Here is a 19,560-nt window from a genome sequence, read left to right as displayed (position 1 = left end):
TAAGGCCTATTTTATTTAATTTTAATACATGTATAAACCTGCTTTTCTCAGTTCTAGAAATCTCTCAAAGTATTTTCACACACAAAAATAAACCCTTCAAAACCTGCTTCTGTATTAATAATGTAAAAAATACAAATCCACTAGCACAATTTAATTTTTGTCTTTGTAAAAACCCTTCAGAATGAAAAGCGTGACACACACGTAAAATTATATAATCTATTATTGCTTTTGTTTTTTGACAGTGAACCATTTATAATCTTTTCTGGTGGACTGTCATATGACAAAGTTTGTCGAAGACCAAGTCTAACCATCATGCATGGAAAAGCTATTACAGTTCTTGAAATGGATCACCCTATAGTTGAGTTTTTAACTCTTTGTGAAACACCATATCCAAATGGTGAGTGCATCAATAGTACAATGTTGTCAAAGAAGAAAACATGATTGTTAAAAAATCATAGGAGGTGGTTTTATCTCAGAATGTAGTGTCATGATACAGCATGATAAACAAGTTGGGGATCTTAGCTCCTATGGACTGTTCTCCACATTACAAACACCAACATCACAATAGACAGCATTGGACTCTTTGTTTGCAGTCACAGCAGAAAGATCAAGAAACAAATGGTGGGTGGAAAGAGGGCTCTAGGTCCCAAGTGGATCATGCTGGTCAGGGTAAGTCTAGACTACATTTAAAAAAAAAAAAAAAAACTTCACTTGCATTCACACTGCAATCACGTTCTTTCGAAATTAAGAACGCAGGGTTTTTTTCGACATTTGTAAACCTGAAATGAAAAGGCAGAACGCCTTTTTTGAAAGAGCTCTTTCGAAAAAGGGCATGCGTGGACACAGAACAGGGACATTTTTCAAAAGTGGAGGCAATCGAAAAAAGCACAGGAGCCCTGGTGGCTGTTCTGTGACTAGCAATCAGGGCTTTCTTTCAAGAGAGCGTCTATGCAGTCTGGATGCTCTCTTTTGAAAAAGCAGATTGCTTTTTCGATCCAGTTGTGAGGTGTGAATGCTCTCTTTCGAAAGAAGCTTGCAATCTAGATGTACCCTCAGTGTGAGGAAGCTTACATTGCCATTGCTCAGAAATAGGTGGAGAGCTGAAGTCTCATGGCTGTAATTGAACTTTACGTTCCTCAATCCCCAAAGTGTTTAAACTTGTGCTTAAGTCCATCCATTTTGAACACAATGCTTAAGGACAAGCTTAGATGAGAATATGCTGAAGTGTTTTTCTCAGATAAACAGGGAATGACTGCTAAATCAAGGATTAATTTACAGAAAACACTAAGAAGGGTGAGGGATGGGGAAAGCTAAAAACTGAAAAGATTGTCTGGTATCTTCAGCATAAAAGAGGGTAGGTGGAAATATAAAAGAAACATTTAGCACATCAGTTAATTAAAAAAAAACTTCAATAATTTGAATTGGAATAAAGCAGATATTTATTTCCAAAATCTACTGAATCGAGGCTTTACTAATTAAATTCATGTGTCTGGGCTGCCAAATCTCTATATTAAACATAGTGGTGCTTCCATTAAATGGGTTCTTTACCACCCATTACTGATTTACACAAAGATATGTTTTTGTTTTGTTTTAGTCTGTGTTCATAATCCAGTGCACCATTATACTACCATGGGATATGTGCATTAGTAGTAGACCTCAAAGAGAAGAGCATTATTTGGTGCAGTTCTTCAGATTCATTCAGCTTTGTGCCTTCAACTGTTTGAAGGGTACATTGTTGCACACCATAAAGTGGCTTACTGTTGTTTGAATTTTATAGTTCATTAGCTTAAAAACACAATCTGAGGGTTTTTGTTTCTTTTGCATAAAGAGCAACCACGTACTCATACTTTTGATCTAAATAATTTTTATTTTACCCTAAAGAAAAAACATAAAACAAGAAAAAACAAAAAATATGGTCTACCAAAAGAAAGGAATGTGGGGGGGGGGGGAAGGTGAGAGAGAGAGAGAGAGGCGCTGGCTGCATCTGAATTGATTACAAAATGTTAGATGCCTCCAGCAGGCTGACAACAGAATAATAACAATTATACCTTTATATAAACCAATTTATGCAATGTATGTTTTAATTATGAAAAATACTTTTTAGTATATAAATAATGCATTATCCTTACTGTGCTAATTTTATTCTTTTCCTGCTATGTTTGCCTTAATTATCTAGAACTTGTTTTTATTTTAAAAAAAAACTTCTAAACAAGATTATCATATTTTGGATGCCAAGGTGATTGACAACTTAGATAAAAATACACTTTAAAAAAAGAAAGCAATGTAAGAGTAATTGGAAGACCACAATGTACACTGCAAAAAGCAGCTTGACATTTAGGAGAGGAAGCAGTGATTTAAATCTCGGTCTTCTTTTTCAGCCCTTTATACGCTATTCCTCCCCAACTCTGTTTCCAGTACAACTGTATCTTTCTTTACCTTCGAGCATACGTTCAGCATCTTTGTCTCCAACATTTGTCCAATTTACATTTTAAAATAATGGATCTAGTTAATATTTTGCATCTGAGGTCACAGCTGTGCATTATCAGAAGTGGGTGAAATGTAATTTTGGACAATCGCTGCTCATAGTGAAACAATAATGCCCATTGAATCTTTACAGTCTGTGATGACAAGGTTCTCTCTATGTATAATTAGATTCAGTAATAGAGTAACACATCCAGTTGTCTTCACATGTTCATGTGGGCTCTCCTACTCCACTCTATTACTTTTCATTCAACACCATGTTGATATGCTATAATGTACCGTGCTATTTTCACCATATATGTTTATCAACAATTACATCGTCAGACCTACTTGTCTTTGTGGAACTTCTACATCACTGTCTGACTCTAATCAAATGCCTTTCTTTTAAATTTGCAAATCTGTCTTTAGCTATTCAGATTTCTGTCTCAAAGCATTTATTTAATGTACAGTAATTGTTCAGGAGATTATATAATTTGGCTAACTTGTTATAAAGGAAGCTGTGCATGTGTTTTGTGCTTGATTCCTCACTTTTAGAATTTCAAGAACCCTATGCTGTAGTTGTACTGTTGGAAAAAGATCTCATTGTTGTTGACCTAACACAAAGCAAGTAAGTACAAAGTCTACATGAAACTGTTCCTCCTGCATCAATATCTACCTGATAGTGTTGAAAACCTTTCTATTTTATTTTGGTGGTGTAAAAACTCTACATCAATGGAGTCAGTTTTATACTAGGATAATGCAGGATTTTCCATTTTCTCTAAATAATATCTTATGTCCATACAAAGAAGATGCTCCAAAATTATCAACATCTTCAGCACATCCCGGCCTGTAATTCTAATACTTATTCTTTCTCCACTCCAGTCAACACTGACAATATTTCACTATGCAAACATATTCTTTTGTCTGATTTTCTGTGTAAGTCAGTTCAGTTACAGCAGTGTAAAACTGGTGAAAGTGAACTCAGCCCACCTTATTTGGGCTTTTGTCCCTTTTGGTGCTCTAGATGAGGATGTGTGTACACAACATGATCTCAATCAAAGATTTTCTGCTATTGGTGCCTTCAGGCCTGCAACTACACCTTATGCCTTCACATGCTCTAGTATAAGGGCATAGTGGTAGAAGCAGACCGTTCAGTTCCATCTCAATCACCTGCAGCTAAAGATGGACTTCTGAGGCATTTGCTATCTATCTCATGCAGTTATTTTTCTGCCACATTTTTATTTTGAATTTTAATTTCACGTTTATTTGTAATTGTTTTAATTGTTTATTTACCTTTATAACACAGTTTGTGCTTTGAAGGGGGGGGATCTCCCCCATGTCTTCCACTCCTTGTTCCTCTCAGCACTTCTCAACTGGTAACTTTTCTTTCAGAATATGCCCAAGACCCCAGGATTCAAATCCTGTCAGATCTATATCTGGTCTATTTCCCCCTCAGTGATGGGCATTCCAGTTGCCTCCATTTCCCTGGGAAGAGTCATGTCCCTTCCAAGTGGAAGATCTGCTCTGCTTGACGTGCAGATCTCAAAAACTGAGGGAAGAAACTTCTCCCTGAGTGTTCCTTTAAATCCATGGTGTCATAATTCTACACCCACCCACCCCGTCCTGTACATTGTATTCAGCTGCAGAGACTTCATCAGCTCCAGCTCTGACCTCCAGAAATGAGGGGACACCTTCAGTCCCACAGAAAACAACCACTAATCAGCCTCTCTTCAATTCTGAGTCTCCAATTACCAAGTCCTGCTGGCAAAATATGACTTAACCAACTATAATAGGTTTCCTTACTCTATTGAGTTTTTGCCTCTGGATAAGAGAACAGTTTCAAGTTCTTATTACAGAATGTGAACAATAGTCAAAGTTTCCCTGCTTTCCTCCCTTAATATAGCAGAGATGGCTTCTCATTTTGTGGTTACTGCCACAGTAATGCACTGTGCCTCCTGTCTACAGTCCTCCATTTTGCTTAGGAAAGTGCAAAATACTGGACAGATCTCTTCACTCATTCAAGGACACCAGGGCAACGTTGTGCTCACTTGGTATCTATATTCCCTCTACAACAAGGAGAATACAGGAAAATTAGACCATGCAACATTCCCATCTGGTGTACCATCAGGCACCCTAAAGAACTTTTGAGCCATCAAGGAAAAGGTTTAGGCCACACAAAAAGGTCCTATCTTCCACTGCCACTTCTCTGATGGCTACCTCATCCAAATAACCATTTTGACACTGGAGTTGAGGCCTGCAAATCCTCCTCAGAGGATCTTCAGCTATGACATCCATCCATTCACCTAGCCTTTGGAGATCAACTTGTCCTTTTCTTTACTTCATAGGAGCATATCATTTCAGACGAATGGGTACTGGAAGAAAACTCAACAGGCTACTCCATCAGTCCAGCTCCATCCACCCCTCTGCACAGCCCCTGTTGGGACTCTTCTTAAAAAAGTCTCCTAAAGCAGGACGTAGAGTTCCTTCTACAACAGAGGGCAATCAAACTGTTCTTCCAGACTTCATCAGAAAGGATTTCTACTCTAGCTGCTTCTTGGGCCCTCAAAAAAAAAAAAAAAAGGAGGGAAAGACCAATTCAAGATTTTCAGTCTCTAAACACTTGTATTCATAAGCAGCACTTCAGGATGGTCACACTACCATCATTCTGTTGTTAGATCGCAGGGACTGGTTGTTTGCTCTTTTCAGGATGCCTAGTCTCATGTAGCCATACACCCACTTTAGCAGTGCTTCTTCAAGTTTATAGTAAGTGTTGATCATTAATAGTACCATCTGCCAGGCCCAATGACAGAGGTGGGGAAGTGGGCAGTTGCCGCAGGGCACTACGATTCAAAGGGATCTGAGACTCCTGTCCACCACTACTGCTACCATGGCAGTGGCAGCGACCGGAGCCCAAAGCCCTTTAAATTGCTGTCCGAGCACTGCATTGTGCTCTCTGGATGACTCTGAAGGATGGAGGGAGCACCACCCAGCACCCCTTCTCCACATGGCCCCACCCCTTCCAGGATTGTAACACATGCCCCCCTCCACACCTTACCCAGGGATGCACAGAGGCTGTCAGCGCCCCTGCCATCTGCTGTCTTTCAGTCTATCAGTGGCCCTAAGGATCTTCACAAAAGTCCCCTCCTTAATCTATTCCCTCCAGTGCAGGACCCTACCCCACACTGGGAACATAATTTAGTACTTGACCTCCCTTTTGAGTTTATAGCAACCTACTTGCTGTTACATCTATCCTTCAAGATTGTGTTCCTTGTAGCAATCATGTCAGCCAGAAAAATAGTGGAACTAGTATCTCTCATGGCTGATCCTCTATTACAGTTTTTTATCCAAAGTTTTGTTGCACTGCAGCCTTCACTTCTTCCCTAAAGTGTCATCAGAGTTCCACACTAAGCAGGACATTCAGCTGCTGACATTTTACCCTAAGACCCATTCATGCAGAGAAGACTGGTACCCCTACATTGGACATAAGATGAGTTCTCACTGTCTATCTTCACAGCCCTAAGCCCTTCAGGATAGCTCCCAGATTCTTTTTCCTTTTGCCATGAAAAGCTGTCGAAATGGGCATTGAGGTGCATTTTGCATTGCAACCCTCTCCTACAGTTGTTGCTGACTTTACCAGGTCTTAATCTGTATCTGTTGCCCTCCTTCAAAATGTGCCCATCAAGGACATTTGAAAGGCAGCCACCTGGTACTCCATCTCATGTTTTCATGGCATTATGCCCTACTCCATGCTTCTGGTGTGAATGCAGTCTTTGGTGGAACTATTCTAAATGCTGTACTGGGTCCACCTCTCCAGCAATTTCTTTCATATCAGGAGTCTCCTCACACTGGGATGCTGAAACTAGATCATTTGATAATTACACTTTTCTGTTCATTGCCTCTGAAGCATCTGGACACTGTCAGAAAACTGGGCTAAATGGACCATTGGTTTGACCCAATATGGCCATTCTAATGTTCATGTGGTGCATCTACCAGGACATTACCTTGAAGAAGGTGATGTTACAAATACAAGTGGAGTTCTTTGAGATGTTTTGTCCATATGAGTGCTCTGCTACTCATGCCCCCCTCCCCTCCCTTTCAGAGACTTTTCATGGTGTGAAGCTGAGAAGGACCTGGAGTGGCACAGGTATGTTCTTCCTTATATTCTTTCATACTGGAGCATGAGGAGGCCTACATCCCCACAGAAACTATTAGTAGAAATATCTCTGATCAAGGGTACATGGACACACTCACATCCTCACATGGAGGACCCATAGGAACAAAACGTCTTGAAGAACTCTAGTTGCTGTATAAGTAAAGTAACCTCTTGTGCATTTTTTCATTTAGGAATTATATTCTGTACTTTTTGTTGCTCTAAATGTGGGGCATTATTCCTTATCTGACAGATAAAGTTAATACAAGTGAACGGCAATTAAACTGAGGACTCACTTGTCTGCAATTGCTACCACAGTACAAATCATGGAAAATTAATATGCCACCATCAAATTGAGTAAACTAGTTTATTATGAGACCTGATTACTAATACAGATATCTAAAGCATAATTTTATGGACAATGCTTCTCATTAATTGTAATATAAAAATCATATGTTGTTGACTCTGGAGTTTAGAACCTATATGTAAACTTTCTTTATAGGGAAAATTCTACAGATGTTAGGAAAAATTAGAACCTGATTCTGCAAACCCTTACTCACACAAGTAGTCCTATTGTCTTTAGTAGGACTACTCACGTGACTAAAAACTAACAAAAAAGGACTGCAGTTATGGTACATTAATTTTGTAACCTTTATTGACTCTCAGTAAATTTTGGTTTTGGAATAAAAAACAATAAATACATTTTATGAAATAAGAAAAGTTGTATTTATTATGGATGATAGTTTTAATTTAGATACATTTATTTTTGTTTTATATACTTTAAGAAAATCTAATATACTCCACATGTCACAATGGTACTAATAAATTGTCTTCCTCCATTAGTTTTCCAATCTTTGAAAATCCTTATCCCATGGACATACATGAGTCACCAGTTACCTGCACAGAATATTTTGCTGACTGTCCTCCAGATTTGATTCCTGTACTGTATTCTGTAGGAGCTAAACATAAAAAGCAAGGATATAGCAATAAGGTAAAAAATACACATTTTATTTACGATGAGAGTTTAATTGTAAAAATGTACACTGTATACAAAATCTTTTGTAAAATTATTTTCACTGTGTGTCTTCTGACATGAATATTCTTACTAAAATAAGGTAAAGGAATGCCACCAACTTGAAATTCACATTTCTGTCTCAAAAGTTTTCCATTATTGTAGTTACAAGTAATCTCTGAGATTATTATAATTGAAAGACTTTTATCAGGGAAAGATTTTATGCTACTTTTTTCAGTTTGTTTACTTTGTCCATTTCATAGAAGGTATGCATGGACAATTTCACTCTTTCCTCTGTAAAGTGAGTTAGGCCTTGATCTTGCAATTGATTTTGTGTAGGAACTCAGACCCCATTTCCCACAGAGCGCTCCATTTACTTCTTCAGGGTTTAATGAGAAAGTATGTTCCATCCTTGCAGACCTGCTTGCAGGATAGTGGGTCCTTTCTGAGAATTGGCAAGTCAATCTGTTAATTAGTTTGAGGTAAAATTTATTCAAACTATGGGTCCTTTAAGAAATTTAGCTCCTGGTATCAGATTATATTTTGTCTCCACTGTTTTCAATAATGAAACAGTATGACCTTCCAAACTTCCCATGTGGTTAAATCACACAGAAACCTAATGCATTGGCTGCACTTGCAGATTTTTTATTTTTAGAATTAATGGTACTTTTTCGCCTTTACAAAAAAACTATACTCTCATTTACATATATTTGTGATAGAAAATACCTTTATGATATTGCCAGTTTGTCCTACACACACACACACCCTATTCATTAATTCCATACTCCCCCAACTAGCAGTCATTCTCCCAGTTACTTACTCTAGCTATTTTCTGCCCACATACACACAACTCCTCACACACTTCACTACCTACCTCCATTCATTCCACACTTTCGCATCTGTTCATTCTTCACTCCATCTTCCTACTTCACATCCATCCATTCCACACCAGACGTGCATTCCACAACACCCATCCGTTTTACTAACACACACACACACACACACACACACACACACACACACACACACACACACACACACATTCCATGCCTCCTACCCAAGTCCCCAAACTACCAGGAGGGGAGGGAAGAATATAGTTTTAGTTCAGTTATTTATAAGCAAAGCCCACGGACAGACAGGATTTCCAGTGAAAGTCCTGTCCTTCCCAGTCAGTATAAAATTTGTATACTTGTCTCTCCTTTCCCTAGGCAAGAATCTCCCACAGCCCTAGTCCCTTTGTAACTAGCTCTCCTCCTTGAGAAATAGATGATGTGGGGGGAAGCAAATGTGCCTTTACGAAACAGTTTATTATAATTTGGGATCACAAGAATTGTTATGCATTACAAGGCATCCCCGCTATAAGGCACCCCGGTATACATGCATTCCGCACTAACGTCATTGAGGCTTGTAGGAACTGATGCATTATAAGTTCTCCCATTCTCCACTCTTAAGTCGTGGAAAAAAAAGCCAACAATTTGCACAAATGGAAGTCAGCCGCGGGGAAAAAATTCCCTGTTTTAAGTTGTTTTACTATAATAAGTCTTAATTTTTTTAGAATGTATCTTGGTCTTATAGTGAGGGCAGCCTGTAGTCAGAACAGTAGGGTTATTGCTTGGCTTCTTTACAGGGTAGAGTTAAATTTGTTCAGATGCACTAAACTACATTTCCATACCTGAACATGCAAAGATTTCTTTTAAGTTTAACCATAACTCAGAATTTCCTGGATTTACAGCACTTGTTTTGCGATTAATTATAACATCCCTGTAATGTTTTAGCCCTTAAATTACTGATGTGCTTTTAATTCTGTCGCCACTTTAAATGGTTTTTAATTGGGAATACCTATATTTCTGGTAACTGAGAGCAATTATCTTGCCTTTTTCTTGAACTTCTTGGCTACGTCTAGACTGGCAAGATTTAGTGCAAATACTCTAAACGCAAGAGTTTTTGCGTTAGAGTATTTGAGTAAGAGAGTGTCTATACTGGCATGTGCCTTTGCGCAAAAGATTTGCTTTTGCGCAAAAGCATCTGTGCCAGTGTAGATGCTCTCTTGAGCTAGAAAGCTCCAATGGCCATTTTAGCCATCGGGCTTTCTTGCACAAGAATTTGATGTTACCTGTCTACACTGGCCTCTTGCGCAAGAACACTTATCCCTGAGTGGGAGCGTCAGAGTATTTGCGCAAGAAGCACTGATTTCACAGTAGAACGTCAGTGTTCTTGCGCAAATTCTCGCAGCCAGTGTAGACAGGTGGCAAGATTTTGTGCAAAAGCGGCCGCTTTTGTGCTAAATCTTGCCAATGTAGACACAGCCCTTGAGTTTAACTTGGCCTGAGCAGGTATTACCTTCCTTTCCCATGAAAACTGGGATGTGCAGGAATCATGAAGGTCAAGATAGACTTCTTTATGGACTTAAAGATTCCATGCTGCCTTAGCAAAGAAAGCAATATCTCAAGTGAAGGTTGAATTCTCCTTCCATCCTTAGAACTGGTCACATCAGTGAAGGATTGAGGTATATTCAGATCTAACAGTTCTGAGGATATCATTTATTTAATGGAAGATTTACCTTACGTTGCTCGGGTCCTTCAGGGCAAGGGGGCTGCATATATGTGGGGGTTCTGCAATCAGAATTCAGGGTTGAGGAGTGGCTCGGGCTGGCAGTGCGGGAGCCAGCAGGGTCCACGTTGTCCAGGCGGCAGCTTTACGGCCAGGGCCATGCTGCCCGGGCAGCAGGTCATAATCTTACCTCCATCCCTGTCCCCTGCTGCTCCAATGGGGTTAAAGCTATCCCAGTCTCCATCTCTGGCCCCTTGGTGCCCACCTGTGGTCATTACCTTCCCTGCTAGCAGCCCCATTCTTTTCCATATTATGAAAAGCATTCACATTCCAGGCACATCCAACCAAACCCTCACCTTGCTTTAAATTGTAAAAGGAAGCTACTTACCAAATTTGGTGGTCCTAGCTTTTTCCATTTATGCTGAGTTTCTCAACAAATGGATGCACCAATAGACTTGCTCACTCACTCATTCATTAACCAACAAACTCTCTCAAATATATAGTAGATTATTTAACATTTGTATGTAACATAAGACATATTCCTAGAGCTTTGAAGAGGGCCAGATTATGATACTCTTACTCCTGCTGAATAGAATCTTATTTCACAAGGGATCTCATTGATTTCACTGAGTAAGGGTTCCACAGTCTGGTCCACAGGGAGTAAAAACACTGTGCATGGCACAAAGAGTGTAAAATGTGAAGCCCCAATGCTGCATTTGGATCTTCACAAGAAGACTGTTATTCTTATGCAGAGTCCTACTGAAATGCCAAGGATGAGCCCTTGTGAATCCAACAGAAGGATGAATTGATTATTATTCCTTCTTATAAAGAATTTTAGTCTGAAAAGTTGTTAATTCAGAACCTTCTACTAGATGATTTAAAGATTTAGGATAGATAATATAAACAATCAGAAGTTACATGTACATAAATGTATTTAAAATGATCAAGATAATGTTACAACCTCTTCATTTTTATAAATTAGGTATATTCCTTTTTAGAATAATTTGTTATGATGACCCTCATTTTTAAAGTGTGCATTCCACAGTTTAAGAAATAACTGTTTTCTATGAACTCTTGTAATTGTGTTTAGGAATGGCCAATCAGTGGGGGAGCATGGAACCTAGGAACACAGACATATCCTGAAATTATTATTACAGGGTAAGAATGAAACAGAAGAGTTGTACTTTTGCAAATGTTAATATCTAGTAGAACTTTTGATAATGTACATTTATAGGTCAGCCCTATCTGTCTCACAATATAGTTGGCTGAGAGTATGAACACTGACACCATTACATAACAGACATTTATATTACTTTTAGGGTGAAATTCACCCCAATACAGAGGGTCCACAGAGGTGTTTATGAAGGTCTTAAGCCCAAATGATTGTCTTAAGTAGCATATAGAGCCATGTGCTCAAGGTAGGGATGCCAGTTCTGGTTGATGTCCTTCTGGAGGTTTCATAACAAGACATAATATTTAATTGAATATTAATTTTTAATTCCTGGAGACTCCAGACAATTCTGGAGGGCTGGCAACCCTAACTCAAGAATATATTAATACAGGAACTATGGACTGAGGCTGTAAGCCAGTAAATGGCCCTTGTACCCATGAAGAGGTGGCAGATGTAAGAGAGTGCTATAGTCCTCAGTGGTTTTTAGGGAGGTAGTAGCATTAGAAGGACTGAGAGGTAAGAGTACCACAAGCTTTCTACAGAAGTGGTCTTGTGGTTTATTGGGGGTCCTGTGGCTGGATTGTAGCTGGAACCTATTTAGTGTTAATGTCCCTTAATTTGTGTGACTGCTGTGCATTGGTGTGATCTTTACCTTTCATGCTAGATTGTGCATGTAATGCACAGCTCTGAAGTAGAAAAAAGTGGAGGGTGCAGGGGATCATATTGCAGTGACAGGCTCAGGAACAATTCTGGATGACTCAGATGCGTGAGTGGAGAAATATTTACAGGATTAAAGTGTTCTGTGTTTTTAAGCACTCATCATGACTGTCAACTCTTGGAATAAGTTTTATTTATTCAGAAATGCCACCCATGTAGAATATTAATTTTGTCCATATTGGGGTTACTCATAATTTTTCTCATACTAGTAATTCTCTTTCTAATTCCCTGTTTTATTTATCCATAGAGTATTAATTGAAAAGCATAAGTTTGGATGTGAATTAGTTTGTGCTAACTGCTATAAAATATTGTGTTTTACTGGGTTAAGCAGTTTGATAGCCAGACATTTCCTTACAGATATAGTTATGAAAAACTAGAGATTAGAGCTGGGCAAAATGTTTTGTGCAAAACATTTTTTTTGTGAAAATGAAGGTTTGGAGACACCAAAATGCTTTTAAAATTCATGTCGGTTTTACCAAATTGTTTGGTAGGAAAAACCTTTTTAAAAATAAACCTGAAACATTTTATTTCAACATAAAAACAATATATTCTAAATGATTTTTTATTCATAATTTCCTTTTATTTAAAAAAATTGAAAACTTGAAAAAATGTTAAAAACCAAAATAAAATGTTTCATTTCAGGTCCAAGAAAATAGTTCATTGAACCCCAAATTATTTTCCTTTACTTTTTGACTTGCTGACAGTTTTTAAAATTTCATTTTCATTCTGACCCAAAAAGATTTTTTCCCCAGTTTTTTAGAACTGCCAGAGAACTAAAAGAGCTCTGTCAGACATAATGATTAATTTCTTCAATTTGTAATTTATTAATACACAAATATGACTGGATTAGAATATGTTCAACTTTGTTTCATGAACTACCATAAATATTGGATAATCATTGGCAAGGTAATATTTATTCAAACAAAATTTCAGAACCAGAAGGGGGATACCGTATCATTTAGTCCAGCAGTTCTCAAACTGTGGATCAGGACTCCAGAGTGGATTGCAGCTCTGTTTTAATGGAATTGCCAGGTCTGGTGTTAGATTTGCTGAGGCCCAAGGCCAAACTCCACTGCCTGGAGCCAAGAGCTTTAGCCCTGGTTGCAAAGGCTCAGGTTATAGGCCCCCTGCTAGAGTTGAAGCCCTGGGGTGTTGGCCTTGGCTCCCAGGCCTGGGGCAGAGGGGCAAAGGGTTGGGCTTTGGCTCCCCCACCCAAAGCAGTAGGGGTTGGGTGGGCTCAGACTTCCCTCTACCCCCTCCTGATGCTGTGTAGTAATTTTTGTTTTCAGAAGGAGGTCACAGTGCACTGAAGTTTGAGAACCCCGGTCTAGTACTGTGGTTCTCAAAGTTACTTGATAGAGCCCCACTTTTTGTGTGTAGTCATTTACAATCTCCCACCCTCCACAAGTACATATTCACCACCCTGCACCAAAGGCAGTGTCATGACAGCAGCATCGAAGTAATGATATTTGTCAATATCATTTTTCACAGCCAATTTAGTGCCCTGTTGCTACCTTGATTTCTGCACTGCTAGTCCTTCCCACAGCTTCCACTGACTGGAAACGTCAAACTGCAGCCACTAGGAGCTACGGCAGACTGTGCCTGTGGGCGGTCAATGTAAACAAAATGTCTGATGGCTCATGCCTATGGATTACTCTGATGGGCCACATGCCAAAGGTGCTGACCCTGGATTCTGAGCGTTTGAGCAAGCATTGGCCAGCCAAGCACCTGAGAGGGAGAATGCTCAGTTCCACCTCAAAACACTGGCCTATGTCCTATCTCCAGCCATAGCCATCTATGATGTTTTAGAGGAATAGATTGTGGGATTGGAGGAAATCCCTTACTGACCCTGGCAGATGGTCAGTTGAAGCCCTGAAGCATGATCTTTAGGAACATAAGACATAAACAAGAAGTGAGCCCTGGGCTGATGAACCCTGTCCCCTACTCGGGATGTAAAATCCCATTTATTAGTTAACCAGTTAAACATTATGTTTAACTGGCTAACCAATTAAACGGAGAGGGTGGAGGCCCCCCTGCCAAAAATGAGGGCTGCACCCACCACTTAACTGTAGCCAATACACTTCACCTGTTGAGGCTAACCAGTTAACCATCCCTATCTCCTACCATCATAAGCAAGCAACCCAACCATACAGTTGCACTCATTATTTGTCAAGCTTTCTCTGAAAAGTAATTAATTTGTCCCCACAGTTTCTCTTGCGAGACTATTTCAAAACTTCACTCCTCTGACAGTGAGACTGAAATTTAGAAGGTTTCTGATTTGTTCATGGCCAGGTTATATACATATGTTTGCATGCCAACATTGTCCTTTGGCTGAAATAGCTTTTCACTTTCCTATGTGTTTAGCTTTCTGAAGTATTTATAGAAAGCAATTATATCCCCTCTCAGCCTTCTTTTTGCTAAGCTAAACAGACCACGTTCTTTAGCCTCCTCTTATAAAATAAGCCCTTCATTAACCTGAGCACCTTAGCAAATCTTCTCTGCACCTCTTCCAGTTTGAATTAATCTTTCTTGAACATGGGTGACAAGAACTGTACAGGATATTCCAAACGAAGTTTTACCAGAACCTTACACAGTGCCATTAATACTTCTACATTAATACTTCTGTCTCTATTGGAAATGGCTCACATGATGCATCCTTGGATCACATTTGTGTTTTTCGTAGCCTTGTCGTATTCATAGCTCATGGTAACCCTGTGAGTTACCCATACACTCAGCTCTTTCCTTCTTTCTCTGTTGCTTCAACTGATGCCCCCCCCCCCCCCACCTTGTAGCAGAATTTCTTCCTCTTAGTTCCTAAGTGCATGATCCCGGACTTTATACTATTAAAGTTCATCCCATTTCTGTCATTTGTGTCCTCAAGGTGATCTAGATCTTCCATTACAATCTTCCATCCCTATTCTGTATTGGTGATGCCTTCCAACTTTGTATCATCATCAGATTTCATTAGCACATTCCTACCTTTTATGTCTAGGTCGTTAATGGAAATATTGAACAAAATTGGTTCCAGGATTGATCCTTGAGGAACTCCACTAGTAACTTTCCTCCCATAAGACCACATTTTAGAATAATTTGTTGCCTTCTCCCATTTAGCCAGTTGCTTATCCACTTTACAGTTCTTGTGCAGCTGCCCATATTCATTTAGTTAATATTTTCTTGTGTGGTGTTCTTTCAAATGCTTTACTGTGACCCAGTATAGCAGAATCTGGCCTTTTTGGAGGTTATATATAATGGACCTCGAAATAAACAGTGACTTTCAAAAAGAAGAGTACTCTCATGGCACAGTTTAAAAAAAAAACTAATTTACAGGCTACTTCGGAGACTCTATTTTGTGGTATATGTCATGTATTAAAAGTCTGGGAATTTCTCTTAATTTTTTTTGTCTTTTATCCACGTGAGCTTTTCTATTTAAAAAGACCTACTGTTAAAGTGTATGTGAGAGCTCTCTCTCCTAAAAAGTTTAAAATTATGTGAAATCCTATACAACAGTCACGTGGCAACAATAATTGGAGTAACATACGGTCAATGTTTACTTCCTTTGGTATGTGTGTACGCTACAAATCAGTTAAACTGATTTATTCTATTGACTTGGATTAATTGGCCTTCTAATATAGATTGCATCATTGCAATTTTATAGTTAATTTAAAGGTTAGGCTACACTGTACAAATAATGGAAAGCTCATTTAATTACGATATTATATAACAAATACAGTAACTCGGAGCTGAAATTATATGTAGCTATTTCTTGTTTTAACCAACATTTTAATTTTTTTTAAGTCATGCAGACGGATCGATAAAGTTTTGGGATGCTTCTGCCAGTAAGTTTTTAAACTTCCCTTTCTCATAGTATAAACAAATTATAGTATATAACAATATTGGAAGAGAGGGGTAGTTATTTAAGATGGTATCAGTGGGCAACTAAGAGTAATAGGATGAAATTAAGAAAATAATTATTAGGCTGAATATCAGTAAGAAAAAAATTCTGGCAGTACAATATTAGACTGTAGAAGTCTTCCAAAGAGAGTGGTGGAAATGTCAGCATTTGGACATTGAATACCAAAGTGAACAAAGCACCAAATTCTGCAGTTGGATTGGGGAGTTAGGACTAGGCTGAATCTAGGTCTGTTTCAGCTCTAAGTTCTATCTCTTTCTGAGTACAGTATATATTCCTACCTGTAACTGGATTATTTTTTTAAATAGCTAAACCTGCAATAATACATTCTAATGCACATATAATTCAAGATATTTGATATCTGATAACAGGCTCTACATGGTCTATTTAGTGTTAAAGTGAATATACAGTGTATTACATTTGAGTAGCTGTACTGCTTTGAACAAGATAAGAACCAAATCTGCACAGCTGTGTTTGCACAGCAGCGAGCAAAAGTGAGCCTTCCAGACCAGGACAACAGACTTGAGTTAGCAGGGCTCATGCTGTGTAGATAGTGTTTTGAAGTTATGGCTCAGGCTGGAGTTTGGGCTCTGAAACACACCCCCAACCCTAGGCCTTCAGAACCTGAGTCATAATTTCAGAGCACTTTCTACCCAGCTGTATTTAGATTGTTAGCATGCGCCCGTCTAGCCCATGTCTAGTAGACTAGCCCACTCCCAATGCGTAGATATGCCCTTCGAGTCTTCTCTTTGAGTTTTATGAAAAGTTATTCCATTGTGCTATCAACACACACACTGTTTCAGGCAAAATAGCTGAAAATATCATAAAAATATTATATTGTGCATAGAGGAAGTCACAAAATAAGGAGCTAGTTTTACAGAAAATGTTGACTGACAAGGAATTATTGCTAAAAACAAAAATATTTTGACTAATATCGCAATATTATAATTCAAAATGTTGACACGGTGCCTAATGGGAGTTGTAGTTTGGATGTCTTATGCTTCCATTCTCCTTTATGTCTTGGACTATTTTAACTTCATTGCATTTCCCATGATGCATCAATTTACTTTTCCTGAATTGAGTGGTATGTCATAGTCCTTAGACCTGCTACTTCATGGGAAATGTTGTCTGATCAGAATGACAGCATAAGGTCCCTGACAAAATTCTCAGGAGGCATTGTAGCACATTCATGAATCAAAATATTTCAGGTTTAAGTCAGTCTTCCCCCCTCCCCCATATATGGTATTAATGCTTAGGGTGATTTTGATTTTACTAAGTTGTTCTCAGTTAGACCTTTAAAGCCATGATGTCCAACCAGTTCTGAAGCAGTAGCCACTATAGCGAACTAGCTACACTCAACCAGCCAGATAGCCACATGTGGCTAGTGACTAGCATGTTGGACACCATGGCCTTACAGTCCTTCTTGGGAAGTAGTCATTCGCCTGTTTAGCAACAACCTTTGCATGTGGCAGGTGGAAAATGGAGATTCTCCTTGCCCTAGTCATGCATTACACGGAGGGTGAGGCTTTCTCAGATTTCTGGAATCTTACCAGATGCCCACTGAATATGCTCAGAAGTTATTTTTCAATAATTTATTTATTCAAAATGCATAAAAAGACACTTTCTCATGTAGGACCAGGCACACATCAAGTTTGGAGTATATTTTTTTTGCCATTTTTAAGCAAAAAAAATCTTACATTTAAAAAAATACTTTTTTAAATGTAAGATTTTTTTCCCCCACTTACCCTTAATTAAAAAATGTCTGTTTTTTCTTCAAGTTTTCCAGAAAAAGTGTCGAAGAAGTTAAGTGTGTAAGAACTTAGCTGTAAAGGAGGATTTTTTTTAGAAAGTTGCAATATTACTTAGTGAAAATGGGTGCAGTAAAATATCGCATATGGTGCTAAAATGAGCCTTTAGTCCCAGCCCTAAGTGTGACACGGTACATAAAAAGTTGATAATTAGTGGTGATTTAGAGTCACAACTCTTTCTTATTTTGTCCCTTGCTCCAGTCAGGAACTAACTTACTGAAGCCCTGAAAAAAAGTGTAGTTTACTTGCCCCCTTTGTTTCTGACTAGCACTTTGGAAGGAGAGCAGAGCCAAGGGCCTCACCCCAACTATCTGCCCCAACTAGAGTGAGTAGTGTTATGTGCAGTAGCCCTGCTCTCCTTTCTGCACTTGAGCCACACTGCATGGCCATGTAAGATGTAAAAGAGATCTAACTCTCTGCATTGATGTATTAAACTGGCTCACAGTCTGCCCTTTGAGGTATGTAATACCATATGTCTCTGTGTGTGCGTGTGTATGTTACTGTATATACATAAACTTAATTATAAAGATTTTTCAAAGGCAAAAACGTGAGTTAGACATCCACCCCCGTTCATTACGACTCATACTAAGGCACATAAGATTCAAATTTCCAAAGTGTCTAAGTGATTTAGAACCCAAATTCCACTTAAGGGCTTATGCCTCAATGAAAGTCAATGGTACATAGGCTCCTAAATCACTCAGGCACTTTTGAAAATGTTAACATAACAACCCTTTGTGCTTTGAAAATTTCCCTATGTTAGCAAATTAAACGTTGATGCTATATCATTGTGGGTTGGATTAAATTATTTGTTATGGCTTGGGCATAATCATCACCTTGCATTCAGAATGAATGTAAAGAAGTTAAAAGACAGCAAATAGTCTGGTAGCACTTTATAGACTAACAAAACATGTAGATCAGTGTTTCTTAAAATGTGGTATGCTGCGAGGCAGTTGGAGGTGTGCCGCACAGAACAGAGTTCAAAATGGCAGCCCTTAAAAGGGCAATGCCTGAACCGAGTTCAAAATGGCTGCTCTCCTGATAAAAGGGCAAACTGTTCGGGTTTTTTTGTTTAACAACTTCTTTTCCCCGTTCTTTTTTTGTTTGTTTTTGGCTCAATAACTTTTCCCTTGGGCATGGCTGCCCTTAAAGGGGCAAGCTTTCCTTTTTTTTTATTTTTTTTTTTGCTCAACAAAAAAATCCTTGGTGTTCCCCATAAAAAAACATTGTTTGGTGTTCCTCTGTCTTAAAAAGTTCAAGAAACACTGATGTAAATGGTATGCTAAACCATATTACACTGGTCAACCACTAGGTGGTGCTGTGTAAAAATACCTTATTTAAGCTATCTTTAGCCAAACCTTGTAGAGCACTAAATAAAGGATCATACAGCCTAGTGAACATGTCTGGTGTTAATATTGCTGAGAAGTAAGGTTTGTAATAAATCTATACCTGATAAAGAATCCTGGCTTACTAGTATCAGTCATGCAGCTTCCCATGTAGAAGAAACTGCTGCTATTGATAGATTAAGATGGTGGCTAAGCTGTTGGTCTACAGTAAAAGCCATTGAAAATAACAGAAAATAACACAACAGAAAACACCAAAGAGAAGCATAGGAGAAGAAAGCAGGTTGTGGACATCAGCGAACCTTGCATCTGTTTACATCAGTACAAGACGACATTGAAACAAACTTACCCTTATACATCAACGACAATGGGGGATTCCAGCAACACCAACATGATATAATATTGGGAATAAGCTAGTACCAGAGCAGATCAAACAGAGGCA

The 19,560-nt window shown here is 38.7% G+C and overlaps 1 protein-coding gene across 7 annotated transcripts in view; it reads left to right on the top strand.

Annotated features, from left to right (window-relative positions):
- STXBP5L (syntaxin binding protein 5L) overlaps positions 1 to 19,560 on the top strand; it is a 451,312-nt gene that overhangs the window by 323,836 nt on the left and 107,916 nt on the right. For 4 of the 7 annotated variants that reach the window (XM_089772224.1, XM_089772217.1, XM_089772232.1 and 1 more), the window contains 6 exons: positions 243 to 397; positions 3,016 to 3,088; positions 6,560 to 6,604; positions 7,454 to 7,601; positions 11,263 to 11,330; positions 15,856 to 15,896. In XM_089772224.1, the coding sequence (XP_089628350.1) occupies positions 243 to 397; positions 3,016 to 3,088; positions 6,560 to 6,604; positions 7,454 to 7,601; positions 11,263 to 11,330; positions 15,856 to 15,896 (530 nt within the window). The remainder of the gene's footprint in view (positions 1 to 242; positions 398 to 3,015; positions 3,089 to 6,559; positions 6,605 to 7,453; positions 7,602 to 11,262; positions 11,331 to 15,855; positions 15,897 to 19,560) is intronic. The other 3 variants (XM_075905178.2, XM_075905171.2, XM_089772234.1) reach the window with 1 other exon arrangement.

This window comes from Pelodiscus sinensis, chromosome 1, assembly GCF_052426305.1.
Source record: "Pelodiscus sinensis isolate ZL-2025 chromosome 1, ASM5242630v1, whole genome shotgun sequence".
Classification (NCBI taxonomy): Eukaryota; Metazoa; Chordata; order Testudines; family Trionychidae; genus Pelodiscus; species Pelodiscus sinensis.
The sequence above is the reverse complement of the archived record's forward strand: the minus strand, read 5'-3'. Positions and strand labels throughout refer to the sequence as shown.